We start from the raw sequence: 24,437 nt of genomic DNA, 5'->3' as shown, positions 1-24,437 counted from the left end.
GAAATTAAAACATCAATGTCGGCATAATGTGTGTCGGCTGGCATAGCAGCAACGCTGTCATTCACTCGTGAATCTTCGCGAACGAACCTGAAAATGTCGGTGTACTTAATATATTGAGTCGCCAACTGCCGATGCGTTCAAGTTCCACCAAAAATGTGGGAATATGTGGTGTTTCAAACTCGGGTTAAAACACTTTTGGGGTATTTCAACCCATTTCCTTTTCTGCAACTAATAAAGAGTAAGAATGATAGAAGATATATTCAATATCTTTTATTTGATGTTCAAATTCCCATTAACAACATTATTGGCATTGCAGTGATTTTACATGGAGAAGGAATAATACCATGGCAGAAAGATGAATATTTTGTTGTCATTGACATTTTCATCTATCTATCAGCCTTTTGACTCATCTACACACCGTAACACACAGTCCATTAAAAATGTGAAGTACTTGGCCTACCTGAGCTACACGACGATAAGTGAGAAGAGCGACGTGTAGGTGTGATGCATATTTAGGCATTTGGTAGCATTGAAAGATGAACACAAAGAACGATCCAATGAGTGTATTATTTTCAGAAGTGAGAAGCAGTTAAAAGTCTGTACTGGAGGAGGCCATACAATCAACGTGTTCAACAGGGAAATTTTAACAAAGAAAAGTCACAAGAAATATATTACCCTCACAGGAAAGGCATGTATTCAGTGGCAGATGTTGCCCAAAATCAGTCATCCCTCTACAATTAGAACATATAAAGGCAAGAAAGTGCAAAACAAAACAAAAAATGTGTTTCAGATTGGCTTGAGATGTAACATCCGCCAATTCAAATATGTAATTTTTATATACAGATATTAGGATAGATATAGTTCAAGACGATTACTTTTGACAGGCAATGGAAAGAGGACAGAAAAAGCGAACAGGCTTCTTGGGATGCTGAGCTGAGCCAACATCACACATCAATCAGTCCGGTTATGCTCCCAATTGGTTTCAACATGGTGCCTTCATCTGGCCCAACAAGTTGACGGCTCACTGCGGAGTGTCAGTGAGGAGGGGGTGGGGGGTTGTTCTCCTCTTGTGTGATCTTTGTACACAAAGTTCATCAGGATACTTTTGAATTTAAGTGAGAGAAGGAGGCGGTACACCTGTGAGTGACTTCTTATTGCGTAAGGAGGATGAAATGAAGGAGGAAGACTTGCAGGGAAGGCCGTTCCCTGGGAGCGAGGTGCAGGTGACTGATCTGCCCAAAGCCAAGAGAGATGTTCCAGGTTGTTCCTCAGCAGCAGCCACCGCCTCCTGGCGGCTTCTGTCTGTCATTGCGATCCAGTTTGATGGGCTCCGGGAAGTCGTTGTAGGGCTCCACCTCGGTCTCCTACAAGAGAGACAAGACAACAGTGGTGGGAAGAAATGACAAAGCACAAAAACAGTCGTACCGCTTACCCTCTTACTCGTCTAACAAATCAGTGTTCCTCATTGTAATGAACTTCAAGGTCATTAATCCTTTCCAACACAGTATGTTCATGTACTAGAAAAATGCTCTGATACTAACACACTGATACCACGACCAGCCTGACATTCATTTCAGCTAGAAAGTTGTAATAGGGGCCATGTCAGCAGTGTTCAGATACTTTATGGTTAACACGGATGACAGGACTTTAGTCAGCTGCCTATAAATTCCACTCTTGATAAAACTCACCTGTTTTAGGGCGTTGCGTGCGATAGTCTGGAACGCCTGCTCTACGTTGATGGCTTCTTTAGCGCTGGTCTCAAAGTAGGGAATGTTGTTCTTACTCTGGCACCAAGCCTGAGCCCTTTTGGTGGTTACCTGACAGGCGACAAGAAGAAAGACATTCAAGTGAAGGTCTGTCGCCTGGGCAACAAGGAGGCGGCGACGTCATCCCTCACACCTACCTGTCTGTTCTCCAAGTCGATCTTGTTGCCTAGCACCACAAAGGGGAAGTTCTCGGGGTCTCGAGGGCTGGCCTGGATCAGAAACTCATCCCTCCAGCTGTCCAGGGTTTTAAAGGTGTTGGGCGCGGTCACATCAAACACCAGCACGCAGCAGTCCGCTCCACGGTAGAATGCCACACCTAACGATTGAAACCTCTCCTGGCCAGCCGTGTCCCAGATCTGAACGGTGAAATAGACACCAATGATTTTACGAATCATTACTGCTAACCGTAAGGATCGAATCGCGCTGTTGACGGGAATGAATAGGATGTGACTCTCGCGTGTCAAGTGGCGACAAACCTGCATGGTCACAAGTCGGTCATCCACCATCACCTCCTTGGTGAGAAAGTCTGCGCCTATTGTAGCTTTGTACTGGTTACTGAACTTCTTGTTGACATACTGGTTCATGAGGGACGTCTTTCCGACGCTGGTGGGGAAACAAGACATGAGAATTTGATCCGACAGCTAAAGGAAACCAAGAGGAAAAAGTCCAACTCACCCGGAATCTCCCAAGATGATGACTTTCAAGAGCACTTTCTTCCTGGAGGTCATTCTTCAAAGAGCTGCTGAAAACAAAGTACAAATGGTTTGCCATGATCTCTCCGCGTTAAAAATCAGAAGGCTGTAAAAATAAACGTGTGCGACACTTGATACAATCGGGCCAATCGGCTGTGAAAAGCAGTCATGTGCTATGGAAGTCGTTGGACAAATCACGAGAACCACATGACTCCTCTACGCACCACCACTACTTCTGTCACAACACAGTCTATTGATTGATTTAACAATTAAGTATGCACGCTGCCAAATCACACTAACAGAAAACAGTGAGTAGTCGTGAAATACTTGTGCAAGAAACGGCAGTTACATATTAGGCAACCTGTGCTTGACTTCTTTTTTTTTTTTTTTTTTATTAAGATATACAGAACAGCATAAACCATTCAAGTGTGATAAATTGAAATATCTTAATTTGGATTTCAGCATTCACCTCACATTCCTAGCCAGCACTTAATCTTTCGTCCGGAATGCAAGAATATTGACTCTGCTTTTAAATCGAGGAAACCAGCAAGCAAGCTGTTCAAATATCTGATTCGAGATTTCGGAGGGGTAGAAACAAACAAAAAGCTGTCCATGTTCATATTTGTATCTTGAAATTTATCTCTGTGCAAATATGCTCCCACAGATTGGAACCTGGCTTCCATACATGCACTTGTTTGCTATGTCTGACTGCCAGACAGCAACAAGTCTTTGAAAAGCAGATGTTGGCTGCTTTACTTGACGTAATCAGCCAGACATGTGTTCCTGCAATCAATTGTTCAAAAACGTTCTTACTTTTAAAACCACTCGGGTCACTTGTTCTCTCAAAGCAGCACCGCGACTTCTTTTAACACTTTTATGACCGTTAAGAATGATAAATGGTGTGACACATACTTTATTCCTGCTTTGAGGGGAAATTGGATTTGCATAATTGCATTATTGAGTAATCTTCCCTATTTGCTTTCCTCCATGTCACATGTCGTGATTACGTCACTTTGTTTTATTATCCACAGAAGCCGGCTTCAGTTTATACTTACAAGACAAAGTGCTTAGTGAGCAGGGGGCGACTGAATATTAGACAACCATGCTGGTAACTAGGTGAAGTTATTTCAATCTGTTTTCTAGCTAGAGCTCAACCGTTGACTGTGTAATGTCAGCCATCATGTGATTTTCTGATTCAAAATTTGCAACGTGTAATCCAAGTTGAGAGTCAACACGACACAAGAGCTTCTTGTATTGCAAGTTGATTCCTTCTACTAAAATGACAGAGACATGTCTCCGCATCAAAACATGATGGTTGCCAGGTGTTGGTACGTTCTTGTATAACTTAGTCTCATCTAATATAGAGTGAACAGCATGTTTTGACGAGAACTCAGTGAGTCATACTTGAATTGAAATCTGACATGCACAGATAAACAAGTCTCCCTCGCGAGTGGCAACAGAAAAACACACGATTTTAAATTTGGATCTAGAATGAGTTGAAACATATCCGAATATATGCTACATCATGCGTTTATGTACTCATTAGATTTTCATTGGCATTGTCCCAAATCGTTACATTTTAGACAACACCTTTTATGATTATACGACTTGGTGCTGCCGTCTAGATAAAGTGGGGCCCAAAGGCCTGTTTTTGGACAAACAGCCCCCACTCCCCAATCACGTTAGTCCCAGCAGAGTCACCACGATTCGGGTCATTCCACATTTAACAATCACAAAATGACAACACTTACTTTTCGATTGTAACACAGAATTTGTCTTCTTGCCGGCTGGGACGTGTTGGCTAACGAGCTAGCTACTGTTGATCGCTGACAGCTAACTAGGCGGTACGTTAGCTAGCTCGCCCGGCACCGAAACCTTTGCCAAAATCGATGTCGTATTAACTATTTTTGGCAACAATTTAAAAGAAAAAATATCATACGCAGAAAAGGCTGCTTATAATCACTTGGCAAATTTGGCACTTTGTCGAAAAGCTAGCCAACCAGCGAACCAAGTTTGTGCTACGCTCCCCTCTTGGATCTTCTCTTCCTCTTTCACTTCCTTCTCCAAACCCCGCCCACATCGACGTCACTGCCAGTGACGTAAAATCGCTTCGCTGCAGGGTTGAGAGAGATAGCGAGGGAGAGAGAGAGACAGAATTTTTAAAGCAGAAATATAATAGTGATATAAATTATGTGTCTGCCCTGCAATTGACTGGCGACCAGTTATTACCCAAGTGAGGTTGAATAGAATATATTCAGAGAATATATTGTGATGGTTTGTTCGAAGAGAATGAAAAACAAATAGAAATGTCATCCCTCACCACTTGGTGGCAGTGTTCACTTGCTTAAATGACAAGTTCATTGCTGTTCTGGGATCCATTTGATTCTATTTGACTGAGGACTTTGCTTGATTTCTCTGAACCTATAGGTTTTCACAAAAAAAGATCATATATATATATTGAGTTTTTGAGGGCCTCCCATGAGAATGAGGAACTGATATTGTGCGACCATATTCATGCGTCCTAAACATAAAATGACTGGATTTATATACATATAGTGTATTAAACAAACACACAATTCTGTGAGGTCAGACGTCACTACTCCAACTCCTCATTGTTTAATTACTTGATTTCTAAGCAGCTATGGATAGATATTGTGGTTTAGGACTATTTTTTCTGTCAAATTAATCTTTCCATTTTAATGTGAATGTGGCACGACTGTTGGCGCATCTTGTTAACTGGCCCTACTTTGGTGCTTTGGGAGAAATTCCTGCCTTCTCTCACCTATTCATCAAGGCCGTCTTTATGACCACCTCGGAAGTGCGTTTGTAAACAAAACACTGCTACACAAAAGAAGGTGAGTGCGGAGTTGACATGAATGTCTAGGCTAATAGAGCCACATTCTTGAAGCATCTGCTACATTGCTGAATCCCCATCCAGAAGGCATAACTAAGACCTGGTTCAAGAATGTCGGCATTGAAAGAAATTCAATTTCATTTTAGGCCTGACCAATATTGAATTTTTTTATTTGTCAGGGTAAAGTTCCAGTGATCAATTAATCGTCCAAGGAATTTAAGATTTATACAGTGAATAATGTTTAATGTTCCCTTAACGCTTACAATATGAATTATAGGTTGTCATTATTTGCATCCTTTGTTGTAATTTGTTATTGTTAACAATATTAAACATAGAAGAGCCAATATACGGAATTAGTGGGATGTGTGTGTTGCACACGTGTGTGTGCGTATCAGGGGGGTGGGTGCATTAGTCCGTGTCAGACAGCAAAGAGTGTCACAGTTATCGAGGAATCTGAGCCAAAGCAGAGTGAGAGCAAGAGAGAGAGGATGACCAAGACGGAGATGCACTGAAGAAGAAAAAAAAGAGATGACAAAATCAATTGTAGGAGGACAACTACAGAAGAATCTAAACTCAGAGGATAATCTAGCCAACACTAAATGAAGAAACACATCCTGAAAAGCAATAAGAGTGGAAGTTTGCAAAGATCGAGAACAAGACAAACACCTCCAAGTCGGACAAACATCACTTTCAGCTTCCAGGAGCAACATCTCAATTTGCTCATGATTCCTCTCGGTTCACCGGGCATGCTTGCTCTGTTATCACTGTCTGCGGGAGTGTTTCTCTCCTGTCAGGCATCTGGGGACTGCACCCAGCCTGCCTGCAGGGACACTTTGGTGGCAGCTCCCATCTCACCTGCGACCAGAATTGGAAGTGCCGCATGTGCGGGTCAACAGCACTGCAGGAAGGGCGGCTCACTCGCAGCCATCTCGGACGCTCCTTGGAAGGTGGAGCACAGGTCGGACTTCCCTCAGGTTCAACCACAGGTGAGCGATAGCTTCTCTTTGCTAAATCAAACAGCACTGTGGCCAGAGATGGTCTTTTCCCACGGGACATAAGGCCTGTTAAATTTAGCAGCACCTAAGAGCGGTGGAAAGATAAAATTAGTTATGCTTCAGAAATGTCCTCATTGGAGGCATTGTGCTGAGCTCAGGCGACAACAGGTGGATGAGGGAAACAAAACGCTCGCCGGTATTGTACATTTGAATGTACGGCTGCTACTGTTTTTGCAGGACGGCATTGTGAAGGAGCGGTTGCTTCAGCTGCAGCGCTGCATGCTGTCTCTCCAGGAAACAGGGGGAGCTTGGCTTGGCCAGGACAGCAACTCTCTGGGGGCCATCCTGGCGCTAATGGCAGCCGTGCTGACAGAGTGTGACCTCCACTGTCACGGCCAGGCCCTCGGGGCTATGGCTAAACGACTGGGTATGCACCGTGCATTTTTATGCACCTCCCTCTTCTCCGCAAGTGGGTGAACAAACACACACATGCTGGTGCACTCACTCCCTCACACGGAGTAAGCAGAATCCCAGTGAGGTCATAGGTGAGTGCATCAGAATGTAACTGTATTGGGAAGGATGGAAACAAATGTGCACAGACAATGGTTTTACGGCTCGAGACATGAGGCACATTTATAAAGATTCCATTTCCACACGTGACATGAGCGTTGAGGCATGCTGATAACCTCGTGTGTCTCGGCGTTGACAGAGGCTGCAGCCATAGGAAGAGAGAGGGAGAAAGACCTGCTTCTTTTCCTCAAGAGCATCACCCATCATCATCCTACAGGTGACATCGCTTGTCCTCGACCCATGCGGTACTCCGTTACATAGTTTAATGGGGTTTTACACCACCCTGCTAACTACATGGTTACTATTTCAATCAAAAAGGCCTATAGTTGTGGCCCATAACCTAATTTGACTAAATGGTTTGCTAGGACATTTACAGAGCAGGCTAAAGCCATGTGTATTATTGACTGCGGTTTGACAAACTCAAGGAATGAAATCCAACTCTGCTCGCCAGTCACCCCTTTGGAAAGATTGCATCCTCAGGACTGTGCGGAGATTTACAGGCTGGGGATCAAAGAGAACGGTATCTACACCATTCAGCCTGACCTGCACAGACCGGCGCTGGAGGTATTTCACATGTAGCGCACCTATTAAACACACACACGGACCCCCGGTGCCCCCTGCTTCTTTTAGACCCGGGCTTTGGAATATCAAAGTCTTTGTTTTGGCTCAGGCTAAATGTGACATGGTGACGACGGGGGGCGGGTGGACGGTGATCCAGAATCGTCAGGACGGCTCAGTGGACTTCAACAGGACATGGCAGGAATACCGGGAAGGCTTTGGCAATCCGCAAGGGGAGCACTGGCTGGGCAACGCGGCACTGCATGTGCTTACATCAACTGGTCAACACCAACTTCGTATCGAGCTGGAGGACTGGCACCAGCAGAGGCGCCATGCCACCTACAACAACTTCAAAGTGGCCGCAGAGGAACAGCGGTTCGTCTTTGTTTACAAAACACACACGCTCCGATTCTTGAAAACGTCTTTTCTAGTAGCCCTGAAATGACCTCGTTCTCCAACTCCTCCAGGTACCGCTTGACATCCCGTGAGTATTCCGGCGATGCGGGCAATGCACTGAGCTACAGCAAACGTTACAACCACGATGGCAGATCTTTCAGCACCACTGACAGAGATCACGACCGCTACGCTGCCGGAAACTGCGGTCACTACTACGGGGCCGGCTGGTGGTTCGATGCCTGCCTGGCCGCCAATCTGAACGGGCACTACTACCGGGGGCGCTACAGCGGTGTGACAAACGGCATCTACTGGGGGACTTGGTACATTTTGACTGACGGGCGAACTGGTGAACGATACTCCTTCAAGAGGGTAGAGATGAAGATAAGACCGCGGAATTTTGCAGGGTCGTCGTGAAGATGGGGAAAATGAATGAGCTGCACAGTAGACACATTGACAAGCATTTGCTAGTTGTAGTCACTTTATGGACTCAATCATTTTTGGCCAACTAAACTTTCAGGTTAAAGGGAAAATATCTATATTACGACTATGTCTGAGAAATAAATGAATGATGCATGAATAGTATAAATAAATTGGAGAATGTAACTTCAAAAGAGCACGCTGTGATACTTGAATTAGCTTCCAACTCTCTCGGCAGCACAGAGATGACAAGCATTCGAAAATCTTGCTAATAGACCTCTGTGGTCTGCCTGCAACTCTGTTAACACTCATCTCGGTAATGACACCAAAGACAGGCACATTCTCTTCGCACAAGCCAATTTGTGAAATATCTACACACCCTTGTTAATGGCGTTTTTTTTTTTTGTGATATGTAAAATGAGACCAAGATAAATAATTCTAATTTAAAAAAAAAGATTCCAAAGGAATGTAAAAATAATTTGGTTGCACAAGTGTGCACACCCTCTTGTGACTGAGGACGTGGCTCAACATTAACCAATCACATTGGAACTCATGTTAAATTGAAAATAACTGCCACCGCTTAAAGTGCCTCTAACTACCCTAATAATAAAGTCCAGATCATTTAATAGGGGTGTGTAGACTTTTTTTTATATCCACTGTTGGTACAGGCCACACTAAACTACACTTGCCTTGGCATCAAGAGAGTGTGTGCGTGCATGTGTGTGCGTGTGTGTGCGTGGTCAGCGATAGTGTGAATGGCCGTGCCAATTTTAGCAGCATTCGCGATGAGCTGTCAGTCTCTTCATCCGGACGGGAGTCTATTGTTAACAACTGAGGTGGCTGTCATTGAACACAAAGACACACACTCTTGGGACCAACTGCTAACCTGTCGCAGTACACTTCACTACAAGCACGCACGTGTGCGCACACCCATAAACACACACACTTGTTCTCTCAACAGACATACTGTCAGAAATAGTGACACAGCAGGAGTCAATTTTTGTCACTGCTTGTCAATGATTAAACTTTAACCTACATTTTAAAACTTTTTTGCACTCACACCTTTGGGCAATTTAGAGTCTTCAATTAACTGGCCACACATGTTTTGGAGTCAGGATTTGAACATTAAAATCTTAGTGTTTGTATTGAGCTTGGAATAAAATGTCATTAGAAGTAATCAGGGTAAAAGCCCCCTTAAAATAACAACAGATCTCATTTTAAATTTGAGTCTGCCAGTGCATCAAATAGTACAGATGGGAAAATGTTCTGCCCCCTGGTGGCTCAAGAGCATACTAGATAATTGTATTGAGGATAAACTGCAATTGATTAGTCCCTTATTGACAAACGTATCCTTTTGTCTCTCTAATTTAACTCTGGCTGCTTTCGACCTTTAAACTCTGATAAGTATGCAACTACTGATAATGCTGAAACTGACAAGGAGCAGTAAATCACAAAAGAATGCATCGTGTCCATGTCATCAACGATGTGCCGATAAACGATGTCTATCGTATCCGATTCTGTCAGGCGTTTTCCCTCTCTAATTGCCCGCTGAAGGTTTTTTTAAAATTTTTATTTATCTCCTGCGCACCTTATTTTTTTGCGTACCCGTTATTCTGTGGTGTCATTAGATATCAATCAGTCCTCCTATCATCTCCTCTTTCTGTATCCATCAGTCTTGTTGACAAGGGAGGAACAGCGGCTCGCAGTTGTGTCACCACAGTATCCTGGCACGGTGTCTGGAGTGGGGTGATAGTGGTGCTGTTGTGAGCTGCGAGGGGTACCGGCGCCCGCAGTTGCCCCAGAGCCGGAAGCCCTAGCTGGCCAGCGGTTAGCTTGCACATACCTCTGAGAAGCTCTGAGCTGTCTTAAGGGAAGTCGCCCCGCATGACTTGTGTAATTCATTGATGCCTCCATAACAGAAACAGATATCAGAGTGAAAACAGAGACCTTCCGCATCTTCGTACCACTTTTTGGCCTACTGATATAACTGACAGTGACCTCTGTGCCCCCTGGAGAAAATAGACACGAGAATTATCTTCTGGTAGTGCCACTTAGAGAACAGTTTGAAAGAAAGTATATTTATCGTACATTAAAAAAAAAAAAAAATTCTGTGGTGACCTTAGTAAATCACTTTAAAATAATTGTTAGTTTCCAGGCAATATGATCTTGTTAGATACAAAGAAAGCCTTATACAGATGTATTTACTTTGTTTTTGTCATCATATGATCTTAATGTTATCTGCAGGTATTTACTGATAATATATGCAACTAAATATTATGGGAAAGCCTTTGCAAGTCAGATTGCATAAAATTGTGTCTTGGCTGAAGCTTCAGATGCATTCAAATAGAATAACTAGCAAAGAGTAGAGCGACCAAGGAATCAATCAAATGATCAATAATAAATTAGATTATGGCAGATGAAAACAGACATCCTCCATCTTCACATATCAGCTCTTGGAGGGCCCAACAACCCTCATCATGACTCCTTTGATGACGCAGAAAGAACACGGCCAATTGAGCAGCAGATGGCAGTGTTGTACAACAGAAGAAGAATCTGTGTTCTCCTGCATCGGCTTGTCAGCCATTCAGCACTTGTTTTAATTATTAGAGCAAATTTGGTAGAAAAAATGGTAGAAACACCGCATGAATCAAGATCAAACAATGGAAAATTATTATTATTTTTTTTATCATCAAATTATTATTATCATCATTATTATTATTATTAAAGAGAAAGTCATCACTAAAAGACAACCAGTGTGATGGATATTATTAAATAGGGAAAAACAAATGTGTCTGGGGCAAAGGGCCACAAATATTGTCAATTATAATTTACACTTTGGGATCTGATTTTCAAACAGATTTAACTGCAAGTCACATAATTTCCAGAATCCTCACAAGATTGGAAAAAACTTGTGTCTATTTTAAACACAGGGGGCACTATACTTAAGGTCAAATGTCAAAAGGACAATTGTCTTAAATAGCAACTGTGGATAAAATTTAAAGGCAAATATTGTTTTGTTGGTTCTATTTAGAATATTTATCTGTTTAATATTACTCTACCTGCATTAGTAGCCCAATGAAATGACTTCTAGCCAAAGGATAAAATTGGCGATGAACTTAGTCGCCCTGAACTTAGCGGAGGGAACATTGTATGGTTTAATGTGCTCTGAGGGTGATAAGGGCGCTCATGTGTTCTGTCGGAGGCGGGCAGAAGGGGGTCTGATTGTGAGGGGGGGGTGAGGCTTAGGGGCAGGAAGCGGGAACAGGCAAAGTTTCAAAAAGGTGTACGAGTGGAAGAGGCCGTTAGAGGCCTCTCCCTCCCCTGACCACAGGGCCAAGATGGAGACACCATGTACCTGCTTGCATGAAACCTGCAAGGCAACACAGCAAGCGAGGCAGCGTTCCGTTTGAAACCGGAATTCAACAGAACAAGTGTATCCTGATGTGGTGAAGGCTTGGGGTGAGTGCGGGGGGGTGGAGGTAAGGCAGAGAGGGAGCGCACAGATGGCACCGCATTGCAGGCCTCACTCCACCTCATGTCAAATCTATATTTGCACAACAAGGCAAAAGATGTTGCGGGGAGGGGGAGGAGACTCTCAAAGTTGACATGTGGCCCTTTTGAAAGCAATACCAGTACAGTAGATTGATTTTTTGGGATTTATGATTTACATTTATCGTAGTTAAGTGATGGCGCACTCCCGTGCGACCTTTGAATCGGCACTGAGCAGACACTAAATTAGGTACACCTGAACACTCAACAAGAGCTGCATCAACATTTTACAATGCTCATTTGTGCTTGATACTTTCAGGGAGGTGTTAGTGGTAGTAAATTGAGAGACTTGTACAAAATGAAAAAAGTAAACAGATTTTATATTTTAAACTGTCCCATATTTAATGGGGGAGTGTAGAATCCCACAGAGGGAGATTGTGGGTACAATAGAGGCAAGGTCAGAGGCACTATAATCCACATAGAATGATGAAGTACACTCTATAAATGTGCGTTTATCAGTGTATATACGTTGCAGGGTCTTACCTCCCTTTTGGTGTTTTCATAGCAGATTTCTGGGGGAAGATGTAGGGCTGGAATTTTCGACATGGGGATGAGTAAGAGTCCTTTAAAACGGTCTAAAATTGAGAAAGAAAAAGAAACATTTATGAATAATGCAGACACAAAGCACTTTGAAAAAAATACATCAACATTTGTTATTTTTGAAGGTTTGTAGGCTTATAATTGCAGGAGTGTGTGAGCTGGAAAACAAAAGGAGGGATGAGAGAGATGACTGAATGGGAGAGACAGAGCAAAAAATGCTGAAAGTGTTGCCGATGTGTGTGTACGTGTGTGTGTGAGACAGAACGAGAGAGAGGCAGGGCGGATTGCTTCTGAGAATGAGCTTACAGTAAGCAAAACAGCAGACAAGAGAGGGAAAAGCAGGATTTCAAGACTCGGGATCAGTGTCAGATTTGACACACAGAAGCTTGTGGGGGGGTGAAACAAGGGAAAGAGAGTTTATGTTCATGTGATGACAGTGGAAATAATTGAAATTGAATACACGCTCGACCTTTTAACACTTGTGTGGCAATTTAAAATTTTGTAGCATGATTCATTTTAGTATTAGTGTTCGTGTTTTGCTTAATTTTAATGTTAACTTATTTTCACATGTGCCAGTGTTTTATTCTAAAGTAATTAATTGTAACCCAAAAATAAATGTCATGCAAGAATGTACAAAAGTAAGCCGTTGAACTTGAACAGTGTGAATTTGTGGTTATATATTCCCATGTAAAAGGTATACAGGGGAAAAAAGGCAGCGGGTCATAAAATTGTTAGCCTGATAGCAAAATAATTCTTAATGTAAATTTTAATTTAATGTCACAATATAGTATAAAAAAAATAAATAGCATTGTGGTGGCTGGAAAAAAGTTGTTTTGGTCAAATGGGTGAAAATTATTGGGGGGGGTTATATAAAAAAATGAATGGAGCAATAATGCTATTTGGCTAAGGAAATTGAGTTTAAAATGAAAAGCTTTTTTTTTTTTACTTCTAAAATACTCACTGGTGTTTAGCTGACATTATCAGACGGACAGACAGACACTCACAAAACACACCCCGGCACACAAACACACACACACACACACACACACACACACACACACACACACACACACACACACACACACACACACACACACACACGGTGTATCCCCACAGGAAATGAATTAGACAAAATAAAGGTGCAAAGTCTGAAATTGGTGAACCGACTTCGAGGTTGAGGGCGGCGGGCAGAGAGCTGTTTTGAATTCTTGAACTCCCCGGACAGCGTTGACTGACAGGTTGTTAGTGACAAGGTGTTGTAAACGCTCAGTTCCTGCGCGTCTCATGGCAGGAACTGAAGTATTAAACCTTTTGACCTCTAATTAGTCATTAGAGATCATTTTCAAGACATCCCGCAGTGATGCAGAAGGCTTTGGGATGCAAAGGTAACAAGTTTTAAAACATACAATAGAGTAAAGACGTCACATGAACAAATATGCAAAATACATTCATAGTATTTGTAATGAAGTAACTGTTCACGCAGGTTTGAAATCCTTTTAGGGTGCAAAGTTGACGGGACTCGCTTATGTTCTCCGCTAGGTGTCGCTGCTCGCTAGGTTATTACAGCGCAGTGAACGCCTGCTTGTAATCCTTTATCGTCTAATCTTTCAATCAAGGGCCCTTCGAAATTATATCTGCCAGTTGAATGACGTCATTCACAAATGACTTGATTCACAATGCCATTAACCAATTTCAAAATAGTTTAAATTAATATTATTTTTTAAGGTGATATATGCATGTTAAAATGATCAAGATGTCAGTGACACGAAATCTGAATTCACGTCGTGTATGAAGATTTCATGACTTTTAGGTGAAGAGAGCATGCATGCATTGCACCTCTGCGACATAATTGCATTTTAGGACTATGAAAACAGATGGGGGGGGAGGGGGTCAAACCCAGTCTGGGCTTCAAGAAGAATAAATCCAGCGAGAGGTTGTTGTGTTACTGTTGCGTGGACTTTGCATGTCAGCAAAGGTCATCTTGCAGCGTTTTAAATATGGAAAAAAAAAAAGTGAAACGCTCTGTCACTATAGAAGCAGGAGGAGGAACACTCTTGACTGGCTTGACTTTACGTTTGACCTTTGAGGGAAGGAGAACTAATCCTTGAATATAATAAGAGTGTAAGATATGGAAAATGAGTGCACCGTTATCTGCGTTACCCTGGAGACCAGCAGCAGTAGCAGCAGCAGCAGCAGTAGCAGCAGCAGCACCCTGGGCTGCTACAGTTGCCAATTTATTAAAGCATCCAGCTTGTATTTATGGCTTGGGAAGTATCCCCCCCCCCCCCCACACACACACACACACACAACACCCGCCAACATACAAAAGCATCCCCCTTTTTTTTTCTCTTCAGAATAGCGCAATATTTTAAGTAAAGTTTAAGAAGATTTCTATACTTTGAAATTAAAATCATTTCAAATAATTTCCAACTAAATTTCTCGCGATTTAGAACAAGATAAAAGAAAATCATGACAAAACGGTTGCGTATTAAGTGGCAAAGATCTAACACAGCCAACCGTTTAAGCTTGATACTTAATGCGTTTAAATTTTTCTATCTGCGCAGATTTGAACTCAATAATATTCAAATATATTTTCCCGAGCCGCGTCGAAGCGGCTGCGTCGATTTAACCCTTATCCAGTAAAATCCGACATGAAAGAAATAATATTCGTGATGCCACAACAAAGAAGCGGAACCTCAGATGGCTGCCACCGATAACCCAAAAATAAAAGAGAGGGAAAAGAAGCCCACTGCACACAATAAAAAGAGTTTGCACATGCAGAGCGTTAAATGTGCAAATAAAAAGCTGACACGCGTCTCCCTCCTTGCATCTATCTGTGTGTCTATCTATCAATCATTCGCGCAGATCTGGACCAGCAAATGATGCATTCCCTGCATTAGATGTATTTGTTGTGCCAATTTGAAAAGGCGGCGATAATCTGGGAGCGAGAGATAAGAAATACCATTTATTCTGCGCCACTTGGGAGCCTATTTCCCGGGCCGATCAACCCCCCCATTCTCCGCGACACCTCCAGCAGCCCGCTGATAACGATTAGGCTATTTATTATCTTCACAAAGAACAAAGATTAGCCTGCACCGATGAAAAATTACCCCGGGATGGGTTAGATTCAGAGGGACCTCAGCATCCGAACGGCATTTCTCTTCTTATTTGGCTTTCCACTTTAAGATGCACAGCACGGGCACATGGTAATATTAATATTAGGCCAATACTACAATTACTATTACAACTACTAATAACAATAATATATTTTTTAATATCGCACCAAAAAATGACGTTGCTTTGTGTTTCTTATAGGCCAAAGCCACTCCCGTTTCTTTGCATAATAAGATTTTCGGTGTTGAGACCTTTTTTTCTCCTTGGATCGTGAGAGGAAAAAAGGAGTAGGAAAAAAAAGAAGAGGAGGGATTGAATTAATGTCAAATCCTAAAATGGAAGTGGATGTTTGTCGCCGATAAGGTTTTATCATCAGGCCGGATCAAAAGGGCTCACACGAGAAGCACGTGTCTGCTCATATTATCATGCTGATGAGCTCTAATACGATATACCGCAAGCCACTCTGCTCTCTTTCCTCCTTTTGCGTCAGTCTATTTGGCTTCCCCCCCCCCCCCCCCCCCCCGGATCAGTAAATAGTAAATAATCTCCCTATTGGAGATGATAAAGAAAAAAATAATGTGCCAACCGTTTAACTGTAAACCAATTAGGGCAGTGTGTATTTTATTTATTTAAGGACTTATTTTTTTGCTGCTGGCTATTAATTCTACACGTGAGCTTCCTTTATTTGTTTCAAGTTTTTGCATATGGCTGGAAAAGGTGAGGGAGGTTAACTGTAATGTACACTTATATACTTATTTTTTATGATGAAAAAACAAATATCAAAAAAGAAGCAGAGCTAAACCAAATTAATGAATGCGACCACCCTGTTAACAATTTAGTTAGGTGTTATCTGTACAGTTATCAATTATTTGGTTTTTAATTTTATTTACAGCCCGGAGCGAAAGAAAATAAATGGAGATAAGATATATCACAATGTCAATATTTGTCGCATCACGACGAAGAACAACAGTTGATTAGTGAGTAGAACGTGATCACTTTCACAATGCAAGTGAACTAATCAAGAGAAAGTGTTCCTCTGATGGGCGTGTTTCAATGGGCACGGTGTCACTGGTGAATAGCCTAATCTCGTTTAATCTGATCTAATCGATGTAGAGAATTTGAGTTTGCCCACTGGAGTTTCCTCGCAATTAAATAATAATAATAATAATAATAATAATAATAATAATAATAATAATAATAATATGGTCTTGATATATAATAAAATATGCCACAAAGTAAATATAAGTCCCTGAAATTCATCGGCTGGGCAACCCCGTCTATGCTTCTCTTCATTGTTATTGCTTCCTCGCAGTTGAGATTTAAAAAAAAAAAAAAGTATTGAATTAGTTTTTTTCCCATTCCCTGTGATGCAATGACGTCAGCAAACGGCGTCAAGCAGGCGGCAGTGTGGACTTCCTGGGATGCACGCGCTCCCTCTTCAATTATTGCCTGTCAATCACGCGCGAGGAGGGAGAAGGACACGTACACGCGCGCGCGCACGCACCCACGCAACAACACGATGGGACGTGACGCAAGACGGAACTGGCGATTAGTGAAGCATTCTGAAATCACAAGCATTCTGAAATCTATCTTTTTCTTGCATATGCAACATACAAACTTTGGGTTTACGTTTTTGGCTGATTTTCACAATTCAAAGAGTAATAATTGACCATAATTATAGTAATCGTCATCATTTTCATGCTCCTGGAGGACTGACTTTTTAATTTATAAGACTGGAAATGACCAGAGGAGAAAAAAATGCTTCCCCACCACTCTGAAGGGATGCCTACTAATGGTTTTATCAAGTCATACCAGAGCTCTAAAAATCAAGCATACAATTGGAGATTATCTAAAATACCTTGAAGAGTATTTGGTCCGGAAGCTCCGCCTCCTATCTTCTTTCCGAGCCTCTAATTGGCCGACAGGAAGCTATTCCAGATGACTCCGCCCACAGCTTGACGATGATGGCTGCTGGCTGTCAGGCAAGCAGACGCAGTTACGTGTTGCTTCAAGTCCCAGTGGACGGACCAAGTCTTGTCTTGACAAACACTCGGACGCGAGCAGCAGAATCGCACACGGACACAGCACCTGAAGGAGGATAAAAGTACAAAGTTTGTACATGTGAGTATACTTCAACAGCGATTGCTGATCATCTTTTTTCCCCCATGCAAAAATGTTAATAATTGCATTTGTTTACTGCAGGTTTGGACTCCATGTGCACGAAAGAAGTTGAATTGAATTCGGATGACAGCAAACAAAAATAGTGATTCACCGCAAATGGCCAGTGCGGAGATCTTTTGAAGAACAGAGCGAAAAGACATTTCCTCCACAATCCTGCGTGTTTTCCCCTCTTTGGATGATATATCTGGCTATCCATTAAATAATATTATTAATAATAAGCGACCTCCAGCGACGTAAGCAGAAGATGGATGTGGCGGCTGATCAGCCCCGCTGGATGCACCCTCACGCTGTGCTGAACGGCCAGCACCCGGACACGCACCATCCCAGCCTGGGCCACAACTACATGGAGCCGTCCACCCAGCTGCTGCCCCCAGACGAGGTGGATGTCTTCTTTAACCACCTAGACTCTCAGGGAAATCCGTACTACCACAACCCTGCCAGGGCCAGAGTGTACAGCCAGGCGCACGGTAGGTTACAGATGCAAAATGTGACTTTAAAATCGCAACAATCATTTCCCGTTGACATGCATCGTATATTCATAGCAATTGCACCATAATGTAATAAATTCAGATACATTGACGACTTGTCACAATCCATCTCAGTGTGCATGTTTTCATCGCCACTTTCCCCCCCGACAGCTCGCCTGACGGGGACTCAGGTGTGCCGGCCTCATCTCATCCACAGCCCGGGGATCTCATGGCTGGACGGGAGCAAAGCTGCGCTGTCGGCCCACCACCACAACGCGTGGGCCGTGAGCCCCTTCAGCAAGCCTAGCTTGCACCACCCGGGCTCCGCGTCCCCCGGAGGCCTGTCGGCGGTCTATCCGTGCAGCGGCACGTCGAACGCGGCCTCTGCAAGCTCGCTCACGCCGCCGTCCCACTCCAGTCCGCACCTGTACACTTTCCCCCCGACGCCGCCCAAGGACGTCTCGCCAGACCCGGGGGCCACCTCGCCGAGAATGGACGAGAAGGAATGTATCAAATACCACGTTTCATTTTCCGAGGGGATGAAGATGGAGGGTTCGAGCTCGATGAGAAGCAGTCTGGCCCCCATGGGCGCTCAGAGCGCCTCCACCCACCACCCCATACCGACGTATCCTACCTACTCGCTGCCTTCGGCTCACGAGTACGGCGGCAGTCTCTTTCACCCGGGCAGCCTCCTCGGGGCTTCCACCGGCTTCAGCACCAAGGGCAAAGGCAAGACTCGGTCCTGCACCGGTGAGTCGCATGAAAAAAAAAAAAAAAAAAATCATATAAATTCACTACCCGGTAATTGTGCAAAAATCTGACGCAGTTAATATTACGAAACGCTTTCAATTTCCATCATTTGAATTTAGAAGAAACTTAAATATGTCTACGGCATCATTATTTGACATTTTACATTTTCTTTGTTTCGCAAAGAATATAGTGGTTAGTAAATCCGCTTAAGACAGACAAAAATAAGCTCATTAAATTATATGGTTTAAAAATTAAAAAAAAGCGTAATAAAATACACTTTTGTTGATGAGCAAAATTACTGCCAAAAGCTAAATAGGATTGTTGTTATTTTAGCTCTATTCCCAACAGCCCATAAAATCAATTTGCATCAGTCAAATGTGGCCTGATTTGTTAATTTTAGTGCATCTTGATTTTAAAGAGTTTAAAATGGCCAGCTTTTGGCAGTAAAATAATATCATTTCTTAAATTAGACAATAACAATAACAGTCTTTCCTGAAAAAGAAAAGAAAAATGATTATTAAGCATGAGGCTGCACTCATGGCTGAACACACTGACAATAATCCTCTTTTGTTAACCGTGACTCTGTAATTACTTCTGAGCTGGCTTCAGTTCAACTGCATCCAAGATCTGGTACACACAATGTCCCAAAACCTCAGATGTTGCTTTAAACGAGTCTTTAATACCATCATACGTTGTTCCTGGTTGTTATTTGATTAACATTTTATTTTGAGAAATTCATAATTGATTATCTGTATCTATATTATCTTGTACTACAACATTACAATGCATTTATCACGTGTTTCTTCAGTTATTGTATTTATAATGTTTAATTATTTTTAAAACACGATGGCAAAAATGGTATAGTACATGACTTAATTTATTCCACTGGTGCATAATCAGCACAAATAATCGTTTACGTGACTGGTGGTGTAGTTTGAGTTTAAAAAAAAAAAGCTCTTTGCATGTATTGTATTTTGATCAACTTGAATCTCAAAAGAATACGTGTGCGTTTCCTTCAGAGGGCCGAGAGTGTGTGAACTGCGGCGCCACATCCACACCTTTGTGGAGACGGGACAGCACCGGACACTACCTGTGCAATGCCTGCGGGCTGTACCACAAGATGAACGGCCAGAACCGACCACTCATCAAGCCCAAACGCAGACTGGTGAGTCCCCGCTGTGTTTGTCTTGTGGGAGTAGTAAATACGAGTGTTGGCTTGAGAGGGGGGGAGAGGGAAAACACAATTCCAGGAAAGTTATATTTTCCCAAAGAGTTTCCAGGAATTGTGTCCGGAGGTCACCTCTTGCTCCTCTAGCTCAAGATGTCAGCCGAGCGAGACCTCGCCGCTTGTTTCTACTATCATTATTACTGCTACTTCTGATACCGCCGCTGATAGCGCCCCTCAAAACGGCCAGGCGGGGAGCCACTTTTAATATGACATCATGATTTTATTTTCATGTGGTTTACTGAGAAGACTCGCGTCGAGCGTCTGTGATGCTTTAGACAAGGTTCCATGCTTTGTTTGGAAAAGAAAGATGCATGTTCAAACAAAGTCAAAAACAACAAGGCATGGTTCAGAGATTCAAGTAGTCGTGAAGTCTAGAAGAAAACATCCAAGCCAAGTACGTGACAGACTAATGATTCCCAAAGTGTGGTATGAGGACCACCGATGGGACGTGAAAAGCCACGGAATTAAATGTTAGAAATTTGCATATCGGGGCAGTTGATTTTTTTTTTTTTTTGCAGTAAAATTCAGTAGTATTTAACTTGTAAAACCTCAATACATTTGAATATTATCTTTTAGAAATATATTTTCAACAATTATTTTTTTACATTCAACCTGTGTAATATATTTTAATTTAATCATTATTTTTTTAGTTAATTTTATAAAAAGACTATAAATGCATTGTACGAACCTTTGCTTCATTTATGATAAACACTTAGGCCTACTATACTATGTGCAGTTATTTATGCGGTTCACATTTTTAAGGTGTTGCTTGATCGTGATTAACTATAGTACGTTGACGGAAAAAGGAGCAACTTAGAATTGAAACTATTTTAAAATTTATAGCATGACAAAAAGGGCATTTCGTGTTCTCACGAATGGATAACCTATGAGAATTGGTTTACCTGCAGTGATCAAAATTGTGTGGCTGTGCACATCTCGACATTGAATCATTTGAATTATTCATCTCAATTATTCCACACAGTGTATGAAAACAGCTTTGTGATTGATGCAAAATATATGACTTCAACACGTTTTATCAATAATAGCGTATAGAGCCCATATATCAGGCCCGGTTTCCGTATGGCTCAGCAGTGACTCTTGTGTTCGGTGGCAGCAGCCTTTCAGTTGTTTCCTATCCGGATATCTGACCGGTCCAGATAAAGCGGCGGGCCTAGCGTCTGTTTCCTCCCTCGACCTCCTAAATAGACTCAGACCTCATTTTTCGAGTGGTCAAGCACTCTCGTGTTATCCGTGGCGCAAAAAGCACCGTTTAAAACGAATTGAGAAGATTAGGAACGTTGCGCAACATACTGAGCGTTGTTGTGCCTGTTGTTTGAAATATTTACTTCCTTTATATGTGGTGCACATTGAGCTGAACATGCATATTCATAATTAATGTGAATAGTTACGCAAATAAAAAGGAGGTGTACAGGTGAATAAGTATTTAAAAAATAAAGGGCTGGGCTGAAACAGTAATTTAACTTTAAATTATGCCTTATTGACATTTATGCCGATGTTAGCCCAACAAAGCAAGCAGTTGAGTTCACCCAACTTTATTTTTACAGCCGAGTCTTAACGCAGAAAGGTTAATTTAATATCATTATATCATTAGGAGTGTTTTTGATAATTTTGGAAAAATTACGTTGGTACCCATTTTAGTTCCAGCTTCCGTGTTGTGAAAACGTTTGGGTTTTTCCAGCACTGCAAGAATAAGATGAATATCTTCATCACTGATGTAGTCGAGTCCTGCAAACAAACACACAAACGAGGAATGCAAACATTAACATCATTGCCGCTCTTTGCAGTCTTCAGCCAGACGAGCAGGCACCTGTTGCGCCAACTGTCAGACGACCACCACAACGCTCTGGCGGCGCAATGCTAATGGAGATCCAGTGTGCAACGCCTGCGGCCTCTATTACAAGCTGCATAATGTAAGTCTCAGAGTGCTGATCGCCAGGTTGGGCCCGCACAAAGCCGACAGGGTCCAGTAGTCGGGAAGTGAGCGGGGCAGGTTTCACTGATTGTTCAGGCTAACGAGGCAGCAAGAGGAGAGTGAGAGTTGTTTGACCCGCACGCACACCGCTTGGACTTGAAGCTGCTCTGTCCTTTTGTGCTTTATTGTTTCCATGGTTTAGTCCCCTGAGAGTCACAATGGTCCGACTGCTATTGAGTGAAACCACAAGGCTTAGATCCGTATGAATAGCATTAAGACGGCCACGTCTAAATTCTCAACAGCTTAGAGAAGTGATGCTTGGTGAAAGGTAACACTTGAGCCACCAAGTGATGCAGCCAAACATGACTATAATGGTCAATCATAGAAAAGAGACAAAAAAATCAACACGCACACACACACAGCTCAGGTGATTAACTATCGCAAAAGCACAAACTACTGCAACAAAAAATAAAACTCTCGGAGGTAACGTTTTGAGGCGCCACATATACTACGCTATTATTTTTGATGACGAATCAGATTTCCCTTGACGCTGTAGCTACGCTATAATACAAAGAGAGGAAACATCTGTGAGGTAGTTTAATCCTCCAAACAGAAATAAGGGATGAAAGTAACAATTATTGTTAATTAATTAATCTTGACTATTAACCAGTGAATCGAATAAAGAAAATATAGCTACAATGCAATTAAGGACAGAGACTCTCAACGCTTCACTTTTTAGCCACAGGTACGTTTGAAATGATCAGTATGGTTAAGTATTACTGTAAAACCCAATATAGGCTACATATAGACAGTGTTGGTATGGCTTGTTGGCAACCCGAGCTGGATACCCGGAAATGTTTGTTTTTGCTCACGTGATATGACATGATATTTTTACAGCTGCCAAGAACATTACAGATTGCTGGAACCCCTGAGGTTGGCGTAGCTGTGACAAAAATGCTATTTTCCTTTATAGAACATGTTTATTTTCAAAGCTTTTATTCAACTGAAACACAATATTATTTGGTACTGCTGTTTTGGTTAGCAACAGAGTACAAATGGGTTCAGCCATTAATGATTTGATTTGGGGTGTGTGAGTATATTGACAATAAACTAGCCATTTTTTCTGATATGAAATTCAATTTTGGCAATAACACACTTCTCACCGAACTAATTTTGTTTTGGTTTTTAATACTATTTTAAGAGGGACCTTTTAGCTGTGACAATTTATTGTACTTAACTCCACCACTAACAAAACCACCCTTTTACCCCAACAGGTGAACCGCCCCCTGACCATGAAAAAAGAAGGAATACAGACACGAAACAGGAAAATGTCCAGCAAGTCCAAAAAGGTCAAGCGAAGCAGCGAGAGTTACGAGGAGTTTACCAAGAGTCTCCATGACAAGAACTCTAGTTTCAGCTCCCTGGCAGGACACATGTCCATGAGCCACTTGCCCCCTTTCAGCCATGCCGGACACATGCTGCCCACTCCCACCCCGATACACCCTTCCTTTGGCCACCCGCACCACTCCAACATGGTGACGGCCATGGGCTGAGGCGGGTCACGTTGGACGACACACTATGTAAAGACATTTGATTGATTCTGATTGATTATGCAAACGGTATGAAATAAGGCCAACCTCGAGGTACCTAACTCTTAACGGAGGCAGACAGACATACTTCCTGTCGGCCCGATACAAACACACACACACGCAAACACGCACGGTAAAAAAAAATAAAAAAAATATGTCAAAGCTTCTGACTTCAACGGATTGACAACATGACAGCATTGTGGTTCAGTTGGTGCGGATATGTTTATAGTAACTGTGAATATTGTATAGAAGAAGGTGATGAACTAATCTCCTTCGTTACATGACATTAAAAATAAATGCTGGAATTGTTTTTGTCATCACAGAAAATTACAAAATACTAAGCAAACAAACAAAAAATGCTTTATGATTTATAATTTGACATTGTTAATTGTAATTACTGTTATTATAATTATTGCTATTCAGATAATTTATTTTCTCTGCTTTGTTCCTTGATTATATTATGAATACTGTTGTCCCCGTTCTGACTATATTTTTTAGCTAAAGCGCTTTCTTCTGACCTGGTCATCATTTATACTCATGAAATAAAGATATCAACTTCAAACGTATCTGCTTCTTCTATCTGGCACTTAAAACTTCATTGTCACATCTCAACAAAAATAGCACCAAAAAAAAAAAAAAAACAACCTCTCACACCATACTGAGGTTAAACATGAGTAAAATACAAGCCCAAACAAATAAGACAACTATGCAAGCGGGAAGCCTGCATGATGACACGGTTCAACTCAAGTGCAGCGCATGGTCGCCCCTCAACATTTCCCCGACCCTTGACCCTAAAAGCACTTATTCCGTCTTTCTTCTGGGCCCTCCCACATTGCTC

The 24,437-nt window shown here is 42.2% G+C and overlaps 3 protein-coding genes across 4 annotated transcripts; 2 read left to right on the top strand and 1 right to left on the bottom strand.

The window, feature by feature from the left end:
• Nucleotides 1-255: 255 nt before the first annotated feature.
• Nucleotides 256-4,517, bottom strand: LOC125977817 (ras-related protein rab7). 2 transcript variants are annotated; one of them, XM_049734761.1, is made up of 6 exons: nucleotides 4,210-4,517; nucleotides 2,442-2,508; nucleotides 2,243-2,369; nucleotides 1,904-2,122; nucleotides 1,689-1,817; nucleotides 256-1,364 (listed from the first exon to the last, which is right to left on the bottom strand). In XM_049734761.1, exons 2-6 carry the CDS (start codon nucleotides 2,492-2,494, stop codon nucleotides 1,269-1,271), a joined length of 624 nt encoding a protein of 207 aa, XP_049590718.1. In that variant the 5' UTR covers nucleotides 2,495-2,508; nucleotides 4,210-4,517; the 3' UTR covers nucleotides 256-1,268. The 2 variants fall into 2 exon arrangements, with proteins under 2 accessions (XP_049590718.1, XP_049590719.1); XM_049734762.1 differs by having other exon boundaries at nucleotides 2,442-2,505.
• Nucleotides 4,518-5,911: 1,394 nt separating this feature from the next.
• On the top strand, nucleotides 5,912-8,854 carry si:ch211-157b11.8 (fibroleukin). Its single transcript, XM_049734757.2, has 6 exons — nucleotides 5,912-6,298; nucleotides 6,545-6,734; nucleotides 7,017-7,094; nucleotides 7,329-7,441; nucleotides 7,548-7,810; nucleotides 7,903-8,854. The coding sequence occupies exons 1-6, from the start codon at nucleotides 5,912-5,914 to the stop codon at nucleotides 8,243-8,245; spliced, it is 1,374 nt and encodes a 457-aa protein (XP_049590714.1). The 3' UTR covers nucleotides 8,246-8,854.
• A 9,022-nt stretch (nucleotides 8,855-17,876) lies between these two features.
• gata2b (GATA binding protein 2b) lies at nucleotides 17,877-24,161 on the top strand. The gene is made up of 5 exons (XM_049734760.1): nucleotides 17,877-18,099; nucleotides 18,271-18,849; nucleotides 19,869-20,014; nucleotides 21,883-22,008; nucleotides 23,285-24,161. The coding sequence occupies exons 1-5, from the start codon at nucleotides 17,877-17,879 to the stop codon at nucleotides 23,561-23,563; spliced, it is 1,353 nt and encodes a 450-aa protein (XP_049590717.1). The 3' UTR covers nucleotides 23,564-24,161.
• Nucleotides 24,162-24,437: the final 276 nt, after the last annotated feature.

Source organism: Syngnathus scovelli, chromosome 11, assembly GCF_024217435.2.
Source record: "Syngnathus scovelli strain Florida chromosome 11, RoL_Ssco_1.2, whole genome shotgun sequence".
In the NCBI taxonomy this organism is placed as follows: domain Eukaryota; kingdom Metazoa; phylum Chordata; class Actinopteri; order Syngnathiformes; family Syngnathidae; genus Syngnathus; species Syngnathus scovelli.
The sequence above is the reverse complement of the archived record's forward strand: the minus strand, read 5'-3'. Positions and strand labels throughout refer to the sequence as shown.